Raw genomic sequence first — 24938 nt, 5'->3', positions numbered from 1 at the left:
TTGGTGAAAAACTACTCCCACAGAAAATTTTCAACATGATGCAAGTAATAAATACTATTCAATCTTAGAAAACATATTATTAAAGAAGAAACATGACCAGAATATGATGAACTCTCAGGCCACTATGTTATACGGTAAAGTTCTCCAATTGTAATTCATTATCCAGTTCTTAGGAAAACACTTGCATGCTTTTCACATCATGTGTGGTGAGAAGCAGTGTGGTTCTGGGTAACTGCACCAGGTGGCACTTGGCAGTGAGGACTGGAGTCTGCCTGGGTACCAAGTAACTACTTAGGTTGTGGCATCACTTACCACAACCTGGCAATTTCTGACAACGGGTGGAAATGGCATACATGGAACAAACATCTGTCTTGTCTGTAGGCTGAAAAATTCATCAGGGGAGGTTATTTTCCCTCTGCTCGAGACCTCCAGATGGTGCCCAAGCAGGCTGTCTAGCAGAAGGAAATTAAGTCCTTATGTCCTCAGAGAGCTCAGTGACACCAGAAAAGTCTTCTCGGTTGAGCAAATTTGGTAACGTGCAGATTTATCTCCTCCTGTTCAGAGTGGCTTTAAGGGCTACCACCATTTTCACACCTCGATGGGTACAGCCTCAGTCGAGCTGATCACTGCTGGTCTGCATCCTCATACCCCTGGAAAAGGCGACTGGTAGCAGTTAAATCAAATACCGCACTTTCCTGATATTGGTATTTAAAACCACAGCATTTCAGAGAAAAACAAACCGAAACACTAGCAAAAAATATTACTGCAAAAACGGGCTTGTTACGTTTCTCCCCCAACACTTTCCTGCCGAACATGCCCTCGATTTACCGCTCCGCGCTGGGCTCCAGGCCCTACCCCTCCGAGCTCGCTGGGGCACGGCGGGGCGAGAGGACCCCGCACGGTTCCCTGATGCAGCGAGGGGCGGGCTGGGCCGCAGCTCCCCGCCCCGAACCCTCCTCCGGCGCCGCTGCGGCTGCCGGCGGGCTGCAGGGAGGAGCCCTCGCCCGCCCTCTCCTGCTCCTCCGGAGGAAGCCCGGCCCTCCCCGGCCTGCCCCGCTCATCAGCCCGTGACGGGGGAAGGCAGCCCCGAGCTAGCGCAGTCCCCGCCCCCCGCCCCTCCGTCTCTCCTCCCCGCCCCGCTCCCATTCATCCCCAGCCCCTTCCTCTGCGCTTCCCCGCCCCTCGCCGAGAGCCCGGCAGTGGGAAGGGCCCTTCGCGCCGCAGCCATGGCCGCGGAGGGGGTAGACGAGCGCTCCCCTTTGCTCTCCGCTCCCGGCTCTGGCAATGTCACCCCGACCGCGCCGCCCTATTTGCCGGACAGCACCACCAAAGGTAAAGCGGCTGCCGCAGCCCTCCCCGCCCGCCGCCCCGGAGCTGTGCCGGGCGCTGGGCCGGCTGCCGGCCCGGGTGCCGCGGGGCTGGCGGCGGGGTGGGGCGGGCAGGCCCGGGGGGTGCTCGGGGCGGGGGGGGCCGGGCCCCTGCGCTGCGGCGGAGCGAAGGCGCCCTCCGCCTTTGTCGGCAGGCGAAGTTTCGGCCGCTGCGGGGGGGCAGGGGGGCCGGGGACAGTGGAGGGGCTGGGCCGGGAGGTGCCGATGTGAGGGGGGGCTGGGGGAAGCCCTGGCCATGTCCCGGTGGTGGGGGGCGAGCTGAGGAACAACAGGTAACGCCGCTCGGGGCCGGGTAGGCCGTGCTCCGCGCTCTGGCGTGAGCCCTTCAAGAGGGGGGAAAAAAAAATAGCATAATGGTTTGCAGTGGCAGAACAAGCCTGAACCGGTCTGCTTATTATAACTCACTGGCGTGTCGGGGCTTGCAAGGTAATTGTTGGAGTTGGGTTCCCCCATTAATTAACAGCAGGATTAGGTAAGAGGTCCTTCGCTATGAACAGCAGAACTCGGTGCGGTGAGCTGGAGGGTGCAGTGCAACGCAGAGGCGAAATCAAGTACGCAGATCCCTGTTCCATCTCCAGTGACCGTCGAAGCTCTTTCCCCAGGAGGTGCCAGCTGATCGGTTTCTTTTCTGGCAGTCAAATTAAATAAGCAAGGGTCTCTGTGCAGTGTGGTAGTCGAAGTCCAAAACCACTAGGATGTCCTTGCAAACACGTTTCAAGGCCATCGCTGGGTTTGGCTTTATCTTTAAAGCCAGTCAGATGTTGTGGTTACATATCTGCAATTGTGGCTTGGTGGTCTGGTGTTAATTTTCTTCAACAGGTTTAGGAAAATCATCTTATTGATCAATACTGAATATTTAGTAAGCAAACGAAAAAATTACTTGGAAAACATAAATTGGGAAGTTTACAAAATATATTGAGAGGGTTTTTTTTTTTCCAGCTAAACATTTTAGAGCAGAAACCAAGAGGGGAGAAAGCTAAAGCAATGAAGGCTAAATAAGATTAGTGTAGCTTTGCTAGCAGTAGCTTTTAAAATGTAAGATTACAGTCCTGATCTCGCAGACTCTCGGCTTCCTTAGGGGTTTTATGTATTTGCAAGTTTTTATTACATGTGTATGTAACTAGAATGCTACAAATGAGCATATCTGTGTTTTATAATAATTAAACCTGTGCAAAGCTAATCCTCTTTGCCTTGATAGGAAAATGCATTGCAGTTTGTACTGTGGCTGGTATTGACTGTTCGCTTTCATTTGAAATGTACAAACTTTTTTTTTTTCCCCCCAATCAAATTGTATAGGACTGGTATAATTCTTTATAAGTATAAAAAATAATCCAGAAAAACTTAGTTTAAATTCTGATAGTTGATGTTTTTATCCTTAGTAGGCCTTATTTTGGCATACATTTCAAGTTATTTTAAAGAGTGTCTTCATAAACAGTAATGAAAAAGTGTTGGATCAGTGACTTTTGTTTAAACCCAGGATAAAACTCAGGACCTGGAAACAGGCTTGACCCCAAATGCTCATATTCCGTTGATAGCTGTGTCCTGCATCTTCAGGCCCTGTCTGTTAACTCCTGTTAACTGGTTTGGGGCTGATGGTGGGATGTGGTGCTTGAGATAAGTGGCTTGTGTGCAGGAGTGGGGAGGAACCATAGAGTTTTCTTAAATGTCAAACAGCTGATCACAATTTGAGGATCTCTTGGTTGGTCTACAAGCAAGCATACTAGGTAGCACTTTGAAGCTGCTCTACAAAACCAACAAAAAGGTATCTGCAGAACAAAATTCTGCAGAGCTGTGACACAGGGTGGCTAACTGTAGTTTCCTTTCTTTGTCAGTCATACTTAGTGGAAGGATCTATGCAAGCTGAAGTGCCTTTTTAGCTAGCAGGTAGTCTTTAGCTCTCTTCCTAGCACAAGTCTAGATGTAGAGGAAAGAAGTATTTTTGTGGCGAGATTAGGTTTGTTTCCAAACCTCATTCTGCAGAGATTCTAAGAGCTTGCTTAATGTAGCTTGACTGGTGTGGAGCTGCAGAGGAAAGAGGAAGACGACCTTTGCCCTCCAAACTACCACCTGAATGTTCACTAATATAGTTATCCTTGTAATTATCTACTGTGCCCAATATGTCCTCCTGAGCTTTAAATTAGAGAGGCTGTTATTTGAAAGTAGCCTCCTCTTCCCTTGTTGGGCTGCAGCTGAAATCCAGCTGACCCTTTTCAGTGTAAGGTGATGGGTGGCCAAATCCTGGTAAAGGTTCAGAAAAATATTTTTGATGTGGATGCAGGGCACAGTGTTTAAGAAACTTTATTCAGAGACAAAGGGTGGGACCGTCATCTGGTCACCTCAGCAATGTGGCTATTCAGTGCAGTTTTTTTTTTCCTTTTTTTTTGTTCTTCCAGCTTTCTACCTTTAACTACCTGTTTCTGACATAAATACTTCTTTTTCCCTCCCTACAACCCCTTCCATGTCAGAATAAAGAAAACTTTTTTTTCTTTAAGTCAAATAAGCAAAACAAACCAATTTCTCTTTGGCCCAGGTAAGCTACAGGTGGTCCCTGTGGAGCTGCCCTTTACATACCAAGGGAGAAAAGTGTGTAGGCACTACAAGGAGTTTCTAAAGGTTGAATGGTATCTTGCACTGCATCTCTGTCCTGTGAGGATGAGGAGGAAATTGTCAGTTAGATTCAGATGTACAGCATGATGAGGTGCTCTGCTAATCTCGCTGAACAAATTCCTGTTAGATTTATTTGGTTTTTTTTTTTACTAAAAAGTGATCATACAGTTGTAAAGTGGTATGTCAGCAGCAGGAAATTCAGTGTTTCATTGCATGTGTCATGAAACCTCTGGTATATATGTGAGACTTGCCTACCATCCAGTGACATTTAACATGATGGACCTTTATGAATGAGTTTTAGATGTTATAGTTAGCCTGAAATTCAAGCTGTCAAAAAAACCCAACAACCAAACCCACCCTCAAAGAGAAGTAATACCATGTTACTTTGCTTTGAAAGCTGCCAGTCTTTTTGTTAAGGGATACTAAGCAACCAGTCATGGACAATGACTTCACTTTCCTTTTCATACCCCCTCCCCGAATATACTTTTCTTTAAACTTAATTTTGGAGGGTTTTGCTGGTTAGTTTTTTGACAGTCTGTCTTCCTGATGCTTTTTTTCTTTAAGCATGAAGGCTGCAGTGCCAAGATACCTCCTGCTTTCTTCTCCGTAGCAAATGCTATTTGCTGCAGCACCACTCTGAAAAGCAGCCATTATTCTCTTCCTCTCTGAAATCTGCTGAGCCAGCAGGGACAGGAATGGAGAGGCTGCTTACCTGAAAGCCGAGCAGCTCCAGTGTGAAGCTGGAAAGGTGGCTGGCTCTGTCTGTATGTGCTCACACACCTCATTCAACTGACTTTGAAAAGCCAAAGAATTGTCACTTACAAATAGGGTATAAAATATTCTGAATGTCTAGATGGCTATAGTTGTCAATTCTTAAGGTATTCCAGGATCATGGAAAGCTGAAAGGCTGGGAGGGAAATGGGGGTGTGTGTTCTTTACTTCCTAGTACTCTTCCAGATACTGTTTGCCTTTGCTTAGAACAGCTGCCCTGTGCCCAGCTGATAGTTGGGAAGTTGCACTGTAAATGGAGAGGACAAAGCAAAGAAGTTCTGTGGCATGCTTGTTGCTTTTCAGCAAAGCAACCTTAAATCTGGAATTGAACTCTTGACAGAGTTTGGTGTTCAGTCTGCTGGACATGCGTATTGTTTTATTATGGCTGCCTAGTCTTTGAACCAGAAAGTGTGTCAGCTGCTTGCTGCAGGAGGAGGGAAGCAGTGTGTGTATGGCCAAAGCCCCTTGCAGCAGCCTTGATTTTGCCACTTACAGCTTAGACACTGCTTTTCCCATCAGCCAAATCTCAAACCTAATCAACTGTAGTGATTCAGTGAGCTTAAGATTGTTTCCAGTTGCCAAAGGGTGAGGGTCTTGGGAGTTTTCCTGTATATGTTTTTATTAATATGTTGTAATTTCTTCTCTCTTGCCTGCTGCAGTTTTGTACTAAAAATAGGGTATCACAGGAATGTAAAATACTGTTTTTCCTAATGTCCAACTGGATGCTACTGTAATTCCTCAGAAGCAGGAAAAAAAAAGACCACCCTTAACTTACCGGACATTTCTTGAGGATGTTGTCTTCTGCAACCAGGATATCACAGCTAAAAGTGTGAAGTTTGGTTACTCAGCTACCAGAGCATCAGTTTGTGCAATTACTTCAGAACTCCATTACTGTGTATAAATTAATTTTGATTCTTGTCTGCAATAATTTAAGTATGTTCGATGTGATTCTGAGACCTTCAAAGGGTCTCCCTTCTTTCTGCTGCCTTTGCAAGTTAAAATCAAGTATGGGTCTGGGTTGTTTGTAGGCCAGGTAGCAGAGGGAGCACTGAATAGCAGTGCTGCTTCAAAGGTTTTGAATTTTGTGGATCTGAAGGGCAGAGAGGGTTCCTTTATATCCTTCCAGCTCATGACATTCACTTTAAAACAGAATGAAGAAGGGATAAATATTTCCTGACATGAATTTAATACTTGCACTTTGAGCTTTTGATAGCAGTCTGTGATTTTTCTCCCCACCCCTCCAGCAGGTACCAACCACTCTGTTCAGTCCTGTTCATAAACTGAAAGGAGGTTGATTTCTCATTGACAATTTTGGTGGCTGCTTGGATCTAATTAGAAAATAATTTAATGAAGTCTAAGGCTAATAATTTCAAATGATTACCATTAAAAGAAGTTAACTATGAACTACTAAATATGCCTGTTCCTTGTTTGCTTACCTGAAGAGCTCTGAACTTCTTGATGAAATAAAAGCTGGTGCTACTACATGCCAAATAATTGTGGCAATAAGCTCATGAGAGGTTGCTGTATTTAATTGTTTTCATTCCATGGATTCTTAAACCAAGAAGGATCTTGAGTATTTCCTCCTTGGTTTGCTGTGGATCCAGGAGTGGCAAAGTTGAAGTCTGCTCTTCCACAGAGGCCTGAATCCACCCATGTTCTTTGTTGTGTTAGCCTCTCTTATGTGACTTAACCTCCATGTGCATCTGTGCTTTAGCTTTTGGATGACAAAAACATCTGGAACTCCTAAAAGCAGAAGCTCTGAGGGTTAAGTTCATCTGTTTTCCTCTTCAAGATAGCATAAATTTGCTGTTGTTGCACTCAAAGAAGCACTTCATGCCACTTCCATCTAAGACCTGTTTCCATAATTGAATTCTTCTTATCTGTAGCATTTGTTACTGAAATAAATACTTGTGTATGTTTCAGTCTCTCCAGATGTCTAAGTGGTGGCATAGGCTCTTCTGCTTAGTTGTGTTTTGTTTATCTTCTGTTTTTCTTCAGAAGCCATTCTTGTTCCTAGTCATCTCGTAGCTTTAGGGCTTGGTTCTCCTGCGGAACCCCCTGCCTCCCCCATCTAAACACTTTTAAAAAGTTGGTTTGAAAATAAAGTGTCATTGATGGGCCTTGGGTCTGATTCACTTTTCTGGGGTAATTTACTGTGTCTTTCTTTTGCTGGTTATGCTTTCTCTACAGGTAGGTTTGATGTTTTTTTATACAGAAGTTGTGGGGAAAGCAAAAGCAAACACATCTGTCTTACATTTATACTAGTAATATGTGATTTTTAAAAATTATTTTATTGAGGCCGTGACTATTAGAGACTGTCTTTGCTGACTGTGTATTAAGATCCTCTGTTTGGTTTTTCAACTGAGATTTCCTGATCTCTTGCAGCAGAGCTTCCTCCTCCCTACACTGCCATTGCAAGTCCAGGTGCCAGTGGTGTTCCTGTAATAAACTGCCGTGTGTGCCAGTCACTGATCAATTTGGATGGCAAACTACACCAACATGTTGTTAAGTGCACAGTTTGCAATGAAGCTACGGTAAAATGGATTTTTAGCATTTCTTTTTTGTGAAGGGAAGTGGGGCAAGGCTGAACATTTACTGGTAGAATTCATCTCCTCACCTCCAGAGGGTGAGTCCCTTCCTCCTATCCCTGCAAAGGACCTGTCAGTGCAGCTGGTGTGCAAGTTCCAGGGTTGCTGGCACAGGGATGGCCATAAGCAAGTAGAATAAATCATAGTGCTCTTTGTTGGTGAGGCTGCACAGGATGTTTCTTTATTTTGCAGAGGACAAAAAGCAAAGATGTGGTTGAAGTAATTACTCTTCTGTAAAGAAGGGTGAAACTTGTTTTGGTGGCATGAAGAGTATTTTGAATGTGAGGGGAACAGAGTCACATCTCTTCCTGGATGTGTGCTTTCCTCCAGTAATACTGCTATTCAGTCAGTTTGTTAGCTTGCTAACAAATGGTAACACAACAATTTTGAAAAGTGGAAATTGTAGGTTCTCTCTGTGATCACAGACCTTTTTACTTCTAGTCCCCTTAATTCAAGTCTTCAGCTTTTGGCCTTCTGCTTCTATTTTTTTTTTTTTCCTCCTTGCCAGTTTTAGTTTCAGGATGCAGCACTTCATAGCTGCTGGGGTCATTTATATGAAGACTGGATTGGATTTATTTTATGAAAATAACTTCATTTTTTTTTCTAGAAAACGGGAAGTTTTAAGTCTGAAGGAGAGCTTTTTTTTTTTTTCCCCTCTTAAAAAAGAAAGTAGGGAACCTGCCATTAATACTCACTTTCCCCACCAGTGCATAGTGGGTTTGGCTAAAAACAGTATCTTGCAGCTTTTGAAACCTGTGATTTGCTCTGTGAAGGGGATTCAGAAGTTTGACTCCCAGGGAGAAATATAATTCCAATATAGTTTAAAATCAGATTAGAGTTCAGAGATGTCCACATACTCTTTTAGTGACTGAGAGCCAGACTGTGGTCCTTTCACTGTTGAATAAAGACATTGTGTTAGACTAAGAGGTGTGCCTGATGTTTTAAAGGTTTTGGGTGTTGTTTTTTTTTAAATATACCACTACTTAAGTTTGCATTTTTAAAAATAACTAAACTGTTGAGCTCTTCATTATTAAAATATGAATGTTTTCTGGTATTTTTCAGAATATCTTGTTTGTTCTAGTGAGGAAATTTGTAACTCTTTCTCTGAGAACATGGAGAAGACTAATTTTTTTCTTGACTCTTGAGTTTGTTCTAAGAGGAACTGCATTTCTCTGTTAGGAAGAAGTTGCCAGTAAAGTTGTTCTGCTTTGTTGTACTGTTTTGAGGGGGGGGGGGGGGAGTGGGAGGAGAAAAACCTTAATTTCCTTGACTTCTGATATGTGTTTTCTGGTGTGTGGTTGTTTTTTTGTTTGTTTGTTCAGCCAATCAAAAATCCTCCTTCAGGGAAGAAGTATGTTAGATGTCAATGTAATTGTCTCCTTATCTGTAAGGATACATCTCGGAAAATAGGCTGTCCAAGACCAAACTGGTAAGAATTAAAAAGTGTGCCATGAGATAATTTTCTTTAAAGCAGTGGTGCTTTGTGTTGAATATTTAAAACTAAGAGATTCAAGCTTCTGTATGTGAACAGAGCATTAATGACTTACTGCAGAGATGGGTTGTGGTAGTGTTGTTGATTTTGAAATTTTTTTAAGACTGACTTTAAAGAAGAAGCTACTTTATAAGGAACGAACAACAAAGCTACTTTATAGGGAAAGAACAACAGAGATTAAAATCTCCTCTTGTTTCTGGGATGTAATATTCATCATTTTTGCCAACCTAATTACTGTAAACCCACAGATTGTTCACTTTGCCTAGTTTGGAGTGGGGACTTCAGAATGAAACAGGAGAGGGAGCATAGTTTGGTTTCAGTTCTGTTCTCCCTTCTTAGTTGTGCTGCATTTCCCATTTCCTCTCAGCTCTCAACTTTATTATACACAAATGTAAAAGAAATGAGCATGATTGCTATTGTGATCATACTTACTATTAGGTTTCAGGGTGTTAAAGATCCCACTGAGGTAGGATCTTTAGTTACCTGTAGTTTCATTGTAAGTAGTGCAGTTCAAAAAGGAGAAGCTGATACAACAACTAGGTCTTGCACATACTTGAAAGGAAGGTCTACCACACCTAATGCCCTGGTCAGCAGTCTGCCAATCTGGTGTTGAAATATAGTTCGAGGCTAGGGGAGGGGGATATTTCTTTCTTTATTTTTTTTAACGTGCATTATTGGGGAAAACTTGTAACATTAGAAGTATTTTCACAGAGTGAAGAAATGTTCATGGGATACTTCAGTTGTAATTCATTATATAGTTGGTGACCAGGTTGAATCAGAAACTCCCTAATTTTATTAAAATAAACCCCAAAGCATATATCTAAGCAGTTTTCCTGAGATAGCTTATGTATTTGTCATACTAGAAGATAAGCAAAATTGAGGTACTTCAAAGCAGAGTCATGAGTATATCCTAAAGGCAAGAGTAAAGAGAAGCCATCCAGAATTTTCATTGTATATGAAGAGATGCCATGCAAGTTAAGTGATGTTTTAATTTTTCTCTTGACTTTTTTTCATGCTAGGAAGTCTGATCCTGATTCTGCTTTGTGTTGGTTAATTTGGGTGCTGTAATTTTGGAAGGAAAAATCATATAATTAAATTGGAAACGTTGGATGAAAAAGGCAAATACTTACAAAATATTCTTAAAGAAAATTGATTTTCATTTAGTCAACCCTGGGTGGTTTTCTTTGTTAGTTCACTCTATTTGGATGGATTTTTTTCTGTCCAAATGCAGGTGCAGTGCTTATATTGATATGGTTGTCAGTAGTGTGGGAAAGAGGAGTGTCTGACTTGTTGAGGAGCAATAGGTTATGGAAGAGTCTTTACTTCTTCTATGTTTCACATGGGTATATACATTTCAATTCGTGGGCTTGCTCAGCTTGTGTGTTAAGAGTTAATTTTCCTGAAGAGTGTTTCTGCCATACTATGGCAAGTCTTTGAGCTCTGTGGGGTTCTGGCTTGCATGGCTGATTGTACAGTGAAAGAGAATGTTTTCAAAGCCGAAAAGGAAAACACTTTGGAAAGAGACCAAAACAGGGTGTATAATCTGTTTAAAAAGCATACTGTAGTTTTAAGAGTGTAAAATATTTGGTAGTGACTGAGCTAATTGCTTAAACACATTATCCTTCTCCTTTGGTAGCTTAATTACATGTACATCTAATGTTCTTAACACAGTAGACGCATCATTACACTTGGTCCAGTAATGCTGATCCCAGAAGAGCAGCCAGCTCAGCCTGCTTTGCCAGTTCAACCAGATGGAACCAGAGTGGTATGTGGGCACTGTGGAAATACATTCCTTGTAAGTAAAGCATGAGATTCTCTTCCTCACTTCACTGTGCTATAGCTCAAGTTATTTATTGTAAGCACTTTTAAGAGTGTATTACCTCACTCTGTGGCATCATTGAGGAACTAAAGCTTCTTCTCTGCTCATATTGTTATGGATGTATGATCTTTGGTTATCTTTATGTCCATTTCAAGACTTTTAACTATTTTTGTGTGCATTTGTGGATAAAGCCCAGTCAGTCTTACTCTGCTTAGTGATGAGAGAGTGGACAGTGCTGCAAAAGGAAATTATGCTTCCAAGTTCTTTTTAGTCTTGGTTGTGTTAAGCAGTGGTTAGGAGAGCAGTTCTGCAGCTGTTGTGTGGACCCCTGAAAGCTGTTCAGTTAAGAAAGTAGCCTTTTTTTCCCCTCACTTTTATACAGCTTTCCCACTACTCTTTTGCTTCTGCTTTTTTGCTGTTACTAAGTTTGAGTTTCTGCAAACAAAGTTTTTTGTTGAGACGACCCAGGAAATTGCTTGGCTTTTAGAGTGAGCAAAGACATGGAAAACAGAAAACGCTTTGGCCAACCTGGAAACTGAGCTTCTGTGAGGGTATTTCTGCTGTTTAATATCTCCACATTGTAAAGCAAATGCATAATTCTGGATGCATCGCTCAGCAACTCAATGAAGTGTCTTCTTTGCTTTACTTGGCAAAATAAGTAACATAGACAAGCAAAGCTACAATCACTGGGATGGAAAGGTCAAATATTCAGTTGCTTGTTCTGTGTTTTCTGCTTGTTTTAAGAGTATGAACTTGTTCACCACGTTTCCAGGACTTTTTTTCCCCTGGTATGAAAGCGTAAGTCCATGTTGTGCTCCCTACACGTGTTTGTTTTTTTATAAATTATTAAAAGCATACTTCATGCTGTTGAGTTCCTTAGACTTTATCTCAGCTGGGAGAATGACTGCGTATTGAAGTGATACTTTTGTTGAACTATCACTAGGTATTCACATCTTGTTAATCAGATTTTATGTATTTCTTTTCCTTGAGTAACCTAATAGGACTCTCCACTTTGTTAAAGTTTCCACTGTTTCTGGCAGATCTGGAGTTCAGACAAATGGGGAGAAGTTGTAGAGAAGAGAAGGAGGGCAGGACTGCTGTTGAATTGCAATCTGGTCTGGTTTTGACTTTGAGAGCTTCTGGACTCAGGCTGTGGCTGTGTTACTGTTACTGTAAGCCCCAGGCTGTAGGCTAAGCACTGTGGTTTGTCAGGTGTGCTCTCAGTTTTATTTTTTAACTAAACAAATATGAAAACTATTATTTCTAAAATTACTGGATAGAAAACCCTTTAAATTCTCTAGGAAACTACAAAGTGTTTTAATCTGCTGAAGTAAATCCTGTGATGGATGTCTGGTTTTGTCCACAGTTGAAACATTTAAGACCTCCCTGAAGCCCTCATATGTGTTTCAGTACCTCTGACCAGGGATTTGGGCTATCACTTGTTGTATTGTTTCAGTGGGAATAATAGAGATTGTGTTGCTGGCAGGGAGATAAATTTCACATAACTGGAACCTCAGGTTTCTTAACAACATGAAACAAGATTAGATACTTTAATTCACTCTGGAATATGAATAAAAATATCAGGTTTAAGCATGATTTAAGCTCCTTGTTTAACCACCAAAGTGCCAAAAATTAGAATGTGCATGAAAATAACTTTTCCCTACTGTGCTAATGCAGTCTGAGTTCTTGTAGCTTGAATGTCTGGTTACCTTTTTGTTTCCTTTCTGCAAATATTTCTGGTATACTCAGAAGGCATCATAACAATTAGTCCTTCTGTTGTTTCCAGGTAACTCTCAAAGAAAATAGATTGTGGGGTTTTTCCATCAAAAGTTGGAGCTCATATGTGTTTGAGTTTGTATCATTAATACCTATGGCTAATAATAAATCTCAAAATAAATAAAACCCTATGAAGATTGTTAATGAGTAACTCTAGGAATCAAGTTTCCTACCCTAGGATAAAACTAGTGTACAGGAGTGAAGTTGAATTACAGATGCATAAAATGTAAGTTCTGAATTTAGATTTGCTTCTGTTTATGGAATTGCTGCTTTAGTTGCTGAAAGAACAGCTCTGAAGAGTACTGTCTTCATCCCTGATACTGGCAACTGCATTTTAGCCCTCTTCTGGTGTGTAGAAGTAGGTGAAACTGAGTACCTTTTGACAGGAATGGAGGCAGATAGTTATCTTGTTTCTCTGGTAAGATTGTAGAAGTAGAATTAATGCTCCTAAACATGTTGCACAGGTGAGGAGCATTACAGAAGTTTTCTTCTTATTATTACCAGGCAAGTCATGGCAAAATTTCACATGGAAGTTCCAGTGCTAGGTTGCCAGTGACAAAAGGGCAGCTTGTTTGGAAAAGAAATCAAGAAATGAGTTGAAGAAGCCTGAGAAGCAGAATGTTTTCTCAGTGTCATTTAGCATGAAGTACAAAAAAATCCATTTTTTCAGGCTATTTTACTAACCTTTTTCTTTTCTCTTTTACAGTGGATGGAACTGAGGTTTAATACATTAGCAAAATGCCCACACTGCAAAAAAATGTAAGTGATCTGAAAGCAAGGTTGCATAAGTTAACTGTTAAATGGGTTATCAATGCTTCTTCTGTAAAAGTCTTCGGAGTAAAATGTGTTTATTGTGCTGATAGTTTTGCTATTCATATCTGGATTTCAAGGCTGAAGAGCATGCTATATGCACATGAATTGTCAATTCTATGCACAAATCAGTAATTCTGACAAATCCAACCTGTCTTTTATGAAAAGGCTCTGACTAGTTAGCAGTTTATTTTTGCTTCTAGCAATAAAGAGGAATGGGTTGCCAAAATTAACAACTTGTATCACTGCATGCAGTTAGTCATATACCATGTTTAAATGTAGAACTTCAATAGTCTTATTGTAGAAGGAGGAAATGAAGTTGTCTTGTCTTGATTTGAAAGAGGTTTTACTGATTTTGTGAACTCAACTAACTTGTTAAGCATCTGAATGCATTAGCTTGTTTAATGTTTATGAATTATCATGGAATGACTTACATACTCATTTGCTGTTACTTCAGTAAGAAGGAAAAAAAAATTATAGAAAAGGTCCAAGAATTTGGTTTTTTTTTGTTTGGGGCTTTTGAGTATTTGTTTGGCTTTTCTTATCATAGGTCAGGAATACTTTATTTGAAGTCTTGTTAGAAGCTGCAGTAATGACATACTTCAAATTTGAATGGAATCTCAACCACAGGGTGTGAAAAAAGATATAAAAAATATTACGTCTCATGTCCATATTTATTTCCTTTGATAGGCAAGTATGATTTGCAGTTAAGGGAGGAAATGTGTTTTCCACTGGGAATGAAGAGCCACAGCTGTGGTGCATGTTGTAGGATAACCAGCAGGTCCCTTATAAAGCAGAAGGCTTGGGATGAATGTAATGTAGATGTTGGCATTGCCTGGGCTTCAGCAGTGACTGTAATATTTTACTGGAGTATTTCAGAGAGCAGACAGTCTAGAGGTGCATTTAATCTGAAGAGTGTAATCAATTGGGTGTGGAGTATGGATATGTTCTAGTTTGCACAAGTCAGATAAACTCATAGTCTTGATAAGATGTTGCTTTGCAGGGATTTATTTTTTTTTAATTGACTGTTTTTTAATTGACAGTTTCATTCAGTGTCTTCAATCCTGGAGGGAGGGGCTGGTGTTATGTAGTTTGCTTTGTTTGTCTTTAAACTAATTGCAGCTATGTTTTATATTTTATCACGTCACACTTGATATTTGACCTAAGGTTTTTTTCTTGACTGTCCTTTGCAACAAAATTATTTGATGTTTAACCTTAAAAAAAAAAAAAAAAAAAAAAAAAAGGACCAAAAAGTAACCAAACAAAACCCCAACCATAATTAAAAAGCCCACACATCAGGCAGTGGTCTAGAAGTCATCCTGTGTGATCTTTTGGTCTGTTTTCTGTTGATTTATTTTATTGTTGCTGTTTATTTTAACTGTTGCTTTTATTTTAAAATACAGATGGAGCCTAAGGATTTCTTTGCATTTTTGTCTATAAAAGTGCAAAGCATGCTCTGTGTGTAATAAAGCCAGAGCATTGCTGCACCACAATTTGTGAAGATGACAGCTTGGGTGGCATCTGAGTTACAGAATACAAAATGAATTTAAACAAATAAATTAAACAAATAAGCATTCTTTCCTTGGGCTGAGGCTGCAAACTAGACAGTATTGCAATTTGGCTTTGAATGAGTTGCTTGGCATCTTTCTGTGTTTGAGATGTGATGGGCAGTTCTGTATGTCCAGGTGCATAAACATTTCTAATGCATGGATGCAGGGCACAGCATATTTGGGGCACAGCTTTGAGTCATGATGATGGAATAAATAACTGCAGTGACCTTCTGCTTTCTATCAGCCTTTTGTCAGAGGTTTTGGTACCTGTAGCCAAGTAGTCAGAAAGGAATGTGGGATTCTTTAGTTCTGCTTATTAATGCAAAATTTCTTTCATTAGTAGCCAAGCAGTCAGATGCAAAATTGTGCATTCCTTCTGTTGACTCAGTTAATGATTGTTACTGAAAAATTGCTCACCTCTCATATGAAGACAGGCTGAGAGAGGAGAATATTCTGGGGAAACCTTATAGTGACCCTCTAGTATCTGAAAGGTACCTACAGAAGAGCTGGAGAAGGAATATTTGCAAGAGTGGTTAGTGATAGGATGAAGGGCACTGGTTTTAAACTAGAGCAGGATTGGTTTAGATTAGATACTAGGAAGAAGCTCTTTATTATGAAGGTGGTGAAATATTGGAACAAGTTGTGCAGAGAGGTGGTGGAGACATTCAAGGTCTGGCTTCACAGGGCTCTGAACAACCTCATCTAGTTGAAGATGTCTCTGCTCACTGTAGGGGAGTTGGTCTAGATGACCTGTAAAGGTTCCTTCTAATACAACACATTCTGTGAAAAAAAGATACTGTAGGCTGATGCAAAGGCATCCTGTAACAGTATGTTTTCCAAGAAGGTGTCATCTGAGTATTTTGGATTTTTCAAATAACTTTCATGATTTTACTGTAAATCTTTTAAAAAGTTCAGTGAATCTGTGCAAACAGCTTGTTTGTGAGCACGAATTTGGTTGATTGAGACTAGATCTTGATATTAAGAATGCCTTGTAAAACTTCAGGGGAAGTTGTGCTATTACACAAAAAAGTCAATAACAAAACAATGTTCAGTGAAAACAAAGCAATTTGGCCTCAGTACATAAACAAAGGAACTGTTCATACCTGGATGCTGGGGGAAACAGGATCTTGAGTTTTGTTTTTTTGATCCCATCTATCTTCTTCCATTGTGGTCCAATTTATTATTTTGCGGTGTCTTTTCTTTTGTCTGTGTCATCCTATGTGACAATTACACAGAATCACAGAATCTTAGGGGTTGGAAGGGACCTTGACAGATCAAGTCCAACCCCTCGTGCTGGGCAGGATCACCCAAAGTAGGTCACACAGGAACATGTCCAGGTGGGTTTTGAATGTATCCTGAGAAGGAGACTCCACAACCTCACTGGGCAGCCTGTTCCAGGGTTCTGTCACTCTCACAGCAAAGAAGTTTTTCTTACATTTACACAGAACCTCCTATGATCCAGCTTGCACCCATTACTCCCAGTCCTATCATTGGACATCACTGAGAAGAGTCTGGTTCCATGTTCCTGACACTCACCCTTTACATATTTACAAACATTAATGAGGTTGCTCCTCAGTCTCCTCTGAGCTAAAGAGACCCAACTGCCTCAGCCTTTCCTCACATGGGAAATGTTTCTCCGTCATCTTTGTGGCTCTGTGCTGGACTCTTTCAGACCCTTCCCTTTTAACCTTTTTGAATATTAAAGTCTTACAGTCCTCAGGTATCTCTCCTGTTCCCCACACCCTACCAAAGATGATGGGGCATTGCCTATGAGTCACTTCTGCCTCAGCTCCCTCAGCACCCGTGGGTGTATCCCATCAGGACCCATAGGATTTGTCCAAATTGCTTAATGGATCCCTAACTGAGTCCACATCAACCACGGCACATTCCTCCTTTATCCCAACTTCCTCTGAGGCCTCAGGGGCCTCGGGCTCCTGTGGACAGTCTCCAGCTGTATAGGCAGAGACAAAGGTGGCATTCAATAACTCTGCCTTTGTATTCTCTGTCACCAGGGCACCCCACCTCATTCAATAGTGGGTCTATATTTCCTCTAATGTTAGGTTTTTTTGCCATGTATTTGAAGAAGTCCTTTCTCTTGTTGTTGGCCTTCCCCTCCCCAATTTAATATTTTGAAAAACAATTTTGGAAATACAGGAGATAAGTTGTGATACGGATAAGGAAATCACTTATTTGGTAAATGACCAAATGGCCATGCCAGCATGGACATGTTACTTACTGCATTAGGACAACAAATACACTGCAGCAGTTGCCTCTAGCTATAGTTTTATTTTGTAGTGTAGAGGATGACACCTGAAAAGGGGATAAACTGTTTCTTTCACTTTTACAGTGTTCTGTGATTCAGAGTATAAAATACCAGATGTCTATCTGCCTGTTTCCCAAAAGAGTGAGAGGCCTCTTCCTTAGATGAGTAAGGATAAGAGAAGAAGCAGGAACTGGCTTTGTCTGCTGCTCTCTTTCCCAGGTTGTTTGTTAAATCATATAAAAACTAAAGGATTGGGACTCTAGCTACACGAAAGAGAATTGGATGGTAAAAGGTTCTGTTTCAGAATGTGAATTTTTTTTTTCCTTTAGAACTTAGTTACTTTTCTTTTTAAGATGTGAGAAATTGTTGAACCCTAGTGAGTTTTTAACACTTTTTTATCCTTCTAAGTACATCTGAAATCTTAGCAACAATTCCTATTATTTGGAGCACAGGAGACCCTGTATTCTTTACTGTGCTACTCATTTAATAACCTCTCTCCCTTGTAGTGGTTTTTCTCTGTACTAATTAATACCTGATGCTTAATTGGCTTTGATGTCTTTTATATCTGCTGTGGCTGCCCAAAGGTCTGGAAGGTGCCTTTGCTTCCTTAGCAGCAGCTCTGAAAGAAAGAACCACTGCCTTCTGGGCAGCTTTGTAGAGACTTAACCCTCATTTGAGAAGCTTCTCTCTCATTAGTCCCACAACGCACAGAGCTGCTTCTGCAATTTAAAAATGTCCTTTTGACTCGAGTTTTAATATTTCTGAATGTGCCTGTCAAAGTTGCCACAATTGGTAGGCTTTGGGGTAGAGCTTCAGTTGCTGTTATCCAAAGTTAATTCATTTTTTTTGTCATCTGAGGTGAGGGAAACCTCACTATTTAGAGTGGCCCAGTGACTAATATAATTGTCAGGAGATGAAAAATAAATTATAATTAATTTGGATTGATAAATATTCCTAGTTATATTCTACAGCTATTCTGTAGAAACTGAATATATTTTTAATCTTTGCTCTTTGTGGAAAGAAAAAAGTTATTAAAATTGAGACATTCTTTACATTTTTTTATACTATATTTGAGGTGAAGGCATGATGGCTTCTTCCTCAGTCTTTCTTAATGAATGGGAGAGGACAGAGCTTGAGAGAAATATGGGTGGAAAATACACAGCACATCTTCAGAATTACAAAAACAAGGTCATGTGAGCCAACTCTGAAAGCGAAGGTCTTTTTCCCAACCTAAATTGTCTCCCTGTGAAATACTCGGTGCAGTAACTATACTGTGTCTTCTAGGTGAATTGAACATGACATTTCTACCAGCTTATCTTAAAGTATCTTGTTCTGTAATAAAATTAACTTACTACCTAGCCAGAAAATCCTGCAAAGGAGGGCACCCAAGGTCAATTTGGCAAGCTCAATGCTCATCAGTTCAGCTTTTGGAGATGTACCTGCCCTCTTATATAAAACTTTTTTTTTTCCTGTGTGTAACTTGGAATTGGAAAACACACTCCTCTTCAAGAATGTCTATAGAAGTATTTAAGGGTGGCTTTTGGGGAGTGTTTGAGTTTGAAGGTGAGAAGGTGATGAGATTGGGAATTATCCCCCCTTTGTTGGACCACATACACCCCTCAGTCCCATCCCAAGTGTGTACAGTGGGGCTTTTGATAAGAATTCATTTCCCCTGGGAAATGAATGAGCAGAACAGTTCTGGGACTTTTTGTCTTCTGATAATGTGTAACAGGTGGCTTGTGAGTGGTCACTGTATTCAATCTGTGCATTGTAAAATGAAGCTCACTGTGTGCATGTTAGCTTGAGGGTGGGTCTGGGTTTTATTTTTTTTTCCTTAGAGCATTTTAGAAATTCCTTGTAAAGAACATTGGAGCAAAGCAGCTTAAGTCAATCTATTTGAAGGCTCTCTAAGATGAATGCTTAAAAAAATTCTAGTCACATGCTAAGCATATGAGGCCTTACTATGTAGCTAGTTAGCTGAAGCCAGAAATTTGGTGAGTCTTATGACAGATGTAATGCTTTAATAGTTCAGCCGTGCTTTCTTCTGTTGTACATTTATCTTAAATATGTTCAACTATCATGAGATGAAAATCACTTTCTCTTGTATCTTTGAACACAAAGTACAAGCACCCCAGTATTTCGAAAGGCATGTTGATATCTCAGAATGGGATAAAATAGTTAACTAACGATACCATGCTTCAGGATGTCTCAAAAATACCTCTAAAATAGATGGTAAATGTTTTATGAAAGCACCTTTGCCTCTCTACTGCTTTCAGTGGACCTATGTCTGTCTTCACTGTGTTTCAGTGGAATTAAAGCATATTTCTGTTTTCTTCATTAGTATAGATGTATGTGAGTGGAAGTGTGTCTGCTGAACAATGATGAGTTTTTGGAACAATTTGTCTAATCTGTAGTAAAGAATGTAATGTTTTATTTACATTTTGTATTCTGTTTGTCTCTACCTGCTTAATTAAGCTAGTACAAAGTTGTCTTGGAGCTCATTGTCTAAATGATGACAGAACTTTCAGGGGGTTTATTTACCTTGGTTGTCAGCTGTGATTTGTGCAGCTCCTGTAACTTGTGGTAGAACCCTAAGAGAAAACTGGAAAAGTGAAGAGAACTTGTCATGTTTTGTAAGTTACAAAAACTGGCTTAAAAATGTCTAAAGAGTTTCAGTCTTTGGAAATGTTGAACATAAAAAATATTTAATTCTTATTACTAAAATGGTTTGGGGGTTTTATCTTCAAGAAATGGGGTAGAGTTTAGCCACTCAGTAGTACTGGGTGAACTATTCCAGGAGGTAAGATTATGCAGGTTGCTAATCATGACATTTAGGGGTTGTTGAAGTAACTTCCAGTTACTTAGATGCCTTGAATGCATTAAAGCCATTCACTGATGTATTAAAAGTCTAAAGGGTATCTTACAACCTCACGCAAGCTGCAAAATAAGCTTTGGTTTTACAGTCCAAAGGCTATTTAAGATACTTATCTAGGATCACTGTGGATATAGGAAGTATGCATGAAGTAGGCACAGACTATGGGTGTGGTACGTTCTCTTTGTAGTAAGCATACAGATTTTTAGATACTAGATAATCTTCCTCAATAGTTTCCCTTTCAAATAAACACCATCTTTTACTGCTTGGTATAATTGCAGACTTTGCCTAGAACTTTTTAAACTTAAAATGGTGTATGTGTAATCCCATTCTTTTCCCTGTCCCCCGTGTAGCCTGAACCACTGCTATTTATGTTCGAGGTTTGGTTTGTTGTGTGGTTTTGGGTTTTTATTATTTTAATTTTAAATAACATTTATTTTTTAACAGTTCTTCTGTTGGAAGTGCACTGCCACGGAGGCGTTGCTGTGCATACATTACAATTGGAATGATATGCATCTTCATTGGAGTTGGATTAACTGTGAGTGATGTACTCTGATAGGAGTGCAGCTGTGTGAAGGGGTGTGCATGTACAAAGGGGCTCCCTTGGTCAACCAGCACTTGAGTAAAACCTCCTAAGATTGCGTGCGTGTGTGTGTGTGTGTGTTTTCCCTATTAAAACAATTAACTTAATCATCTGAGTTAGCTGGAAAAAATTAAGTGTTCCTGAAAAAAAAATCATATTCCAGCACTTTGAGAGTCTCTTCTTCCTGATGTTAGATTTTGATTCTTCGTATCTCTAAAAATTTAAAGTATATGAAAAATTATTTTCCTTCAGTGTAGAAATACTGGACCATCTTCTTCTTGCTAGGGCTCTCAATATATCCAGGTCTGTAGAAATACATATTGCTGTATAGCCAGGAATGTCAGTTCCACTGCAGTAGAGGGGAGTAGGATTCCAAAAGATAAAAATGTGTACGTGCCTTTGTACAAGCAATAAGGAGTAAAACAAGCTATCTACAAATTAAAAGGCTTACATTTTTCTTAACTCTGTTACTCTGAAAACTATCTCGCTTGCTTGGCTTTTAAGTATATGGTACTGGTTGTTAGAGCAAGCTTCTGCCCAGCAGTCCCAGAAAAGAACATATTGAGAAGGTACCTGCAGTTGAATTCTCACTATACCTTTAACTTGCATTATAACCTATTTTTTTGTGAGCTCACATGAGTTATGAAGGATTTTCCATTTGCACTAATAGAAAAGTGACAGCCAGAAATAAAAACAGCGACAGATTTTTTTATTAACATACTTACCAACTTACCAATTATGAAAGTTTCCTTGTGAAGCATAGTTAGAGGCTTCTGCAGTCTCCATCCTTGGAGTGTTTTGAGACCCAGATGGATTAAAACCCTGAGCCACTTGGTCTGATCTTAGAGCTGGTACTGCATTGGCTGGGAAGTTGGCTCTAGAGACTGCCTGACGTCCCTTCCATGCTCTATTATCCTATGACTGTAAAAATCTCATCCTTATCATAGCAATAAAGGTGACAAGATGCTTCTTTTTTACCTTCTTTTGTTTACCTTTACAGCAGATAGTGCTGTATGTTTGACACTTTTTTCTCTTTTTTAGGTTGGCACACAGGATTTCGCCAGGCGATTTCACGCAACATATGTTTCTTGGGCTATTGCTTATCTCTTAGGTTTAATCTGTCTCATCCGAGCCTGCTACTGGGGAGCCATTAAAGTCAGTTATCCAGAGCACAGTTTTGCATAGAGAAATTGTTAGGTTATAAGCAGATGAACGTCTAGTAATTCTGGATATTACATCTTGGACTCTTTTAAAACCTTGTCCTGTAAGGATTCCATTCTGTTCAAAGTAGTTTTAAGACTGGGGGTCTCTAAGAACAAATGTTCATTGCACTACATAATATGCAAATAGTTTGTTTTGCTGCTAGATTCCCTAGCTCTGAATACTAAAGCTCTGTTTACATGTTCATAAGTCTGTCTTTGTAGGTGTTGAATTTTATTTCAACAGACAGTATTAAGTTTTACATTTCCTTTGTTATGTTAAAATCCGTCTCCATTTTTCTAGATGATCAGTAAGAATTTAAAAGCAAGAGTGTTTCTAAGTGTTTCTACAGTAGCTTTACATTTGTACTTACCATTTTAACTAAGATTATAATAAAGTGGCTTGCTTTAAAACCTAAGCAATAAGCATTTTGCTTGAACCCTGCTTACTGTATCTTTTGCCTAAGATCATAGTGACCTTATTCAGGAAATGAAAGTTATGAGTGTACTTCAAAATAAAGACTGACACTGTTGCTAGAGAGACATTTGTGAACACTGTATGCTTTGAAATTTTTCAGGTAGAGGGATACTGTTTTGGTAGTCCAATTAAATTTCCATTTATCCAGGATTGGATTTATTAGGATAAATGCTTTCTTCTCAAGGATCCTGGGACTTTGGTGTATGGTTTTGTTTGGTGTTTTGTTTTTTTTTCTAACTGGCAAATCCTAAAAGCCATGTTCGGATTATGGAACTTAACTCTGGTTATTCATACAAGTTCCTTTACAGGGTCTAAGGGAAGCATTTCATATGATGTGTTTTGTAACAGTTCAGTGTCACACAGGTGACAATAAGGTGGTGATGAGTTGCCTCTTACTTTCCTCTGATCATGTCAGACTTTCCCTATTTAGGAGAGTTATGCACTGGTCACTGCAAAGGGAGACACTGTGTAAATTCACATTAACTGCTGTAATAAGAAAATGAGTAATAAAGAAATGAGTAAACTACTACTTGGACCATTCCATGGAAGTACATCTGGTCAATTTAGCACTGACTTGCCAAGAGAATACGGAAACAGAAAGTTTCTTTTCTAATGATGTATTCACAAAGGATTGAGGGACCAGTTTGTGCACTGCCCAACTTTATAGTTTTAAACAAGTTACTGCTAAATTCAGAAGGAATGTCCCGAGTGATTTAGATGACTAGTAATTTAGATAATGGGGTCAGATGGGTAAAATAATGTGGATGTTTCAGGGATACATGTAATTTAAATTATCTATGTTCCTGCTAGGACAAAATGATATTCAGATAAGGATTTTGGAGCACAATAAATGTAAATGATCAAACTGTAAATGATCTGTCTTTGTATAATGCTAAATGTATAAAAGCTGTAGCTCAGGATTACAATGTACCTTTTACAAATAAACTAATAAAGAAATAAAGATTATTATTCAAACTTAATTTACTTTGTTATTTATATAAATAAAAGTATACCAGTGGAAGAATTTTGTAATATGATACAGGAACACACAATGTATTGTGTGTCTGCTAAATGATAGTCTCAGGAATAAAAGAGAGCAAGAACAAATTTGTTGTTGATGTTTTGGGAAGAATGAAGTAAAAAAGGGATGAGGCCACTGCTGGGATTGTGTCTTTAGCCAATGGCTTACTGAGGGAAATATGGTAATATAATTTTTCCCCTAATGCTACATACATTCCTTCATTGTAGAGATCTGCTGAACTCATTTGCATCTTAAACCTTCCAATACTCTTTACTGTTGTCTCTTATTTCTAAATACTTGCCTGCTTTCAACCTCCTGAAATAAAGTAAGCTGGGACTTCACAGAAAATCATCCACTGCTTTTGTAAGTTAAGTGAGGTTGTGGGTAAGAGATGGAGGAGCCTGTGTGCATTATATCAATGAATCAAGAGGGTTTGTATCTTTTCTTCCCATGTTAAGCTGTACTTTATTAGCTGTCTTGTGTTTCTTTGTTTTATTTTCTCAACCTTTTTGCTTAGAAGGGAAGATACATGGAAAAAGTAATTGTGTGCATCATGATAATAGCCCAATATTTGCTACTGCTTTTTGCAAAGTGAAAAGTTGTTTCTGTAAAATGTGAAATGTATTGAGGCATTGTGTTTCAACAGCTTCTGGGTACATAAGATATATTCACTATGCAAGGAAATTAATTTGAGGGGCATCTAAAAGGGACTGGAGCAGATCTGGGTATTTGTTGAGCTGGCTTGTTTGCAGGCAGTCACGACATTCTGTGCTGAACTGGATCAATCCATTAAATTCCTCTGGTTAAAAAACAGTCCTGTCCTGTGCGTACTAGAACAACTTTTGAACTTCCAGCTTTTACAGTCACTCATTTCTTTCATTGTCTCTTAACAGTCTTTTATTCAATGTATTATTTTTGTATCAGAGTAAGGAGCTATTGGAATTCATAAAGAAGGGCTCTTCTGTGCTTTCATGTTTTCTTTCCCCCCTTCCCTACTTAACTTACACTTCTCCCCACCAAAGAATTTTATATAAATTTAGTGGTGTTGAACACACATCAGAACTTAAGCTGTGGTTCAGGGTTTTTTTTTTGGTTGTTTGTTTTGTTTTTTCTTTTAATTAGGAATCTACTGATGACTGGTTTACTTGTTTGTATTCCTTGTATGTATTGATCTTTTGAAGACTAGAGGGTATTTTTTTCTGGATTAGATTATTAGGAAATCTTTGTCATGCATGTTGAAAGAGTCTAGAGGTTTCAGATCAGCTTGTTAAAGAAAATCGCCATAAAGTGCTTAGAGAAGATGCTGAAGCAACTGTGGAGCCATTAGTGATTATTGCTGAGAAATGGATAATGATGATGACTAATACTTTTTCCTGGCCTTTCACACCTAGTGTATGTCTTCAGAAACAGAGGGAAAGCCAAGGCAGCACCTTAAAATCAAATTCTAGAAAATCTCTTTAACTAGAAGGACTTGAATTTTCAATAGTTGAGTAGAAGCAAAGAGGATTTGCAGTGTTGGATCCAACAAACTGCCTTTTCTGACAGGGCAAAAATACCACACTGAATGTAATATGCCCTTTAAAAATAATTGTGCAATGTTCTTCCAAGCAACCATGAGAAACACACCAATAGAATTGCCTAAAGACAGTGATTATCAGACTGGAGGATGTGGCAGAATAATGCCAGCTATTTGGAAATACTTGTTTTGTAAAGTTAGTGTG

General features: G+C 39.6%; 1 protein-coding gene across 2 annotated transcripts; it reads left to right on the top strand.

Moving 5' to 3' along the window:
- Positions 1 to 1119: 1119 nt before the first annotated feature.
- On the top strand, positions 1120 to 23176 carry PIP4P2 (phosphatidylinositol-4,5-bisphosphate 4-phosphatase 2). Of its 2 annotated transcripts, none has more exons than XM_030446034.1 (7): positions 1120 to 1332; positions 7155 to 7300; positions 8677 to 8783; positions 10518 to 10641; positions 13148 to 13200; positions 20384 to 20474; positions 21561 to 23176. In XM_030446034.1, the coding sequence occupies exons 1-7, from the start codon at positions 1227 to 1229 to the stop codon at positions 21702 to 21704; spliced, it is 771 nt and encodes a 256-aa protein (XP_030301894.1). In that variant the 5' UTR covers positions 1120 to 1226; the 3' UTR covers positions 21705 to 23176. The 2 variants fall into 2 exon arrangements, with proteins under 2 accessions (XP_030301894.1, XP_030301892.1); XM_030446032.1 differs by having other exon boundaries at positions 7152 to 7300.
- Positions 23177 to 24938: the final 1762 nt, after the last annotated feature.

This window comes from Calypte anna, chromosome 2 (genome assembly GCF_003957555.1).
Source record: "Calypte anna isolate BGI_N300 chromosome 2, bCalAnn1_v1.p, whole genome shotgun sequence".
In the NCBI taxonomy this organism is placed as follows: Eukaryota; Metazoa; Chordata; class Aves; order Apodiformes; family Trochilidae; genus Calypte; species Calypte anna.
The sequence above is the reverse complement of the archived record's forward strand: the minus strand, read 5'-3'. Positions and strand labels throughout refer to the sequence as shown.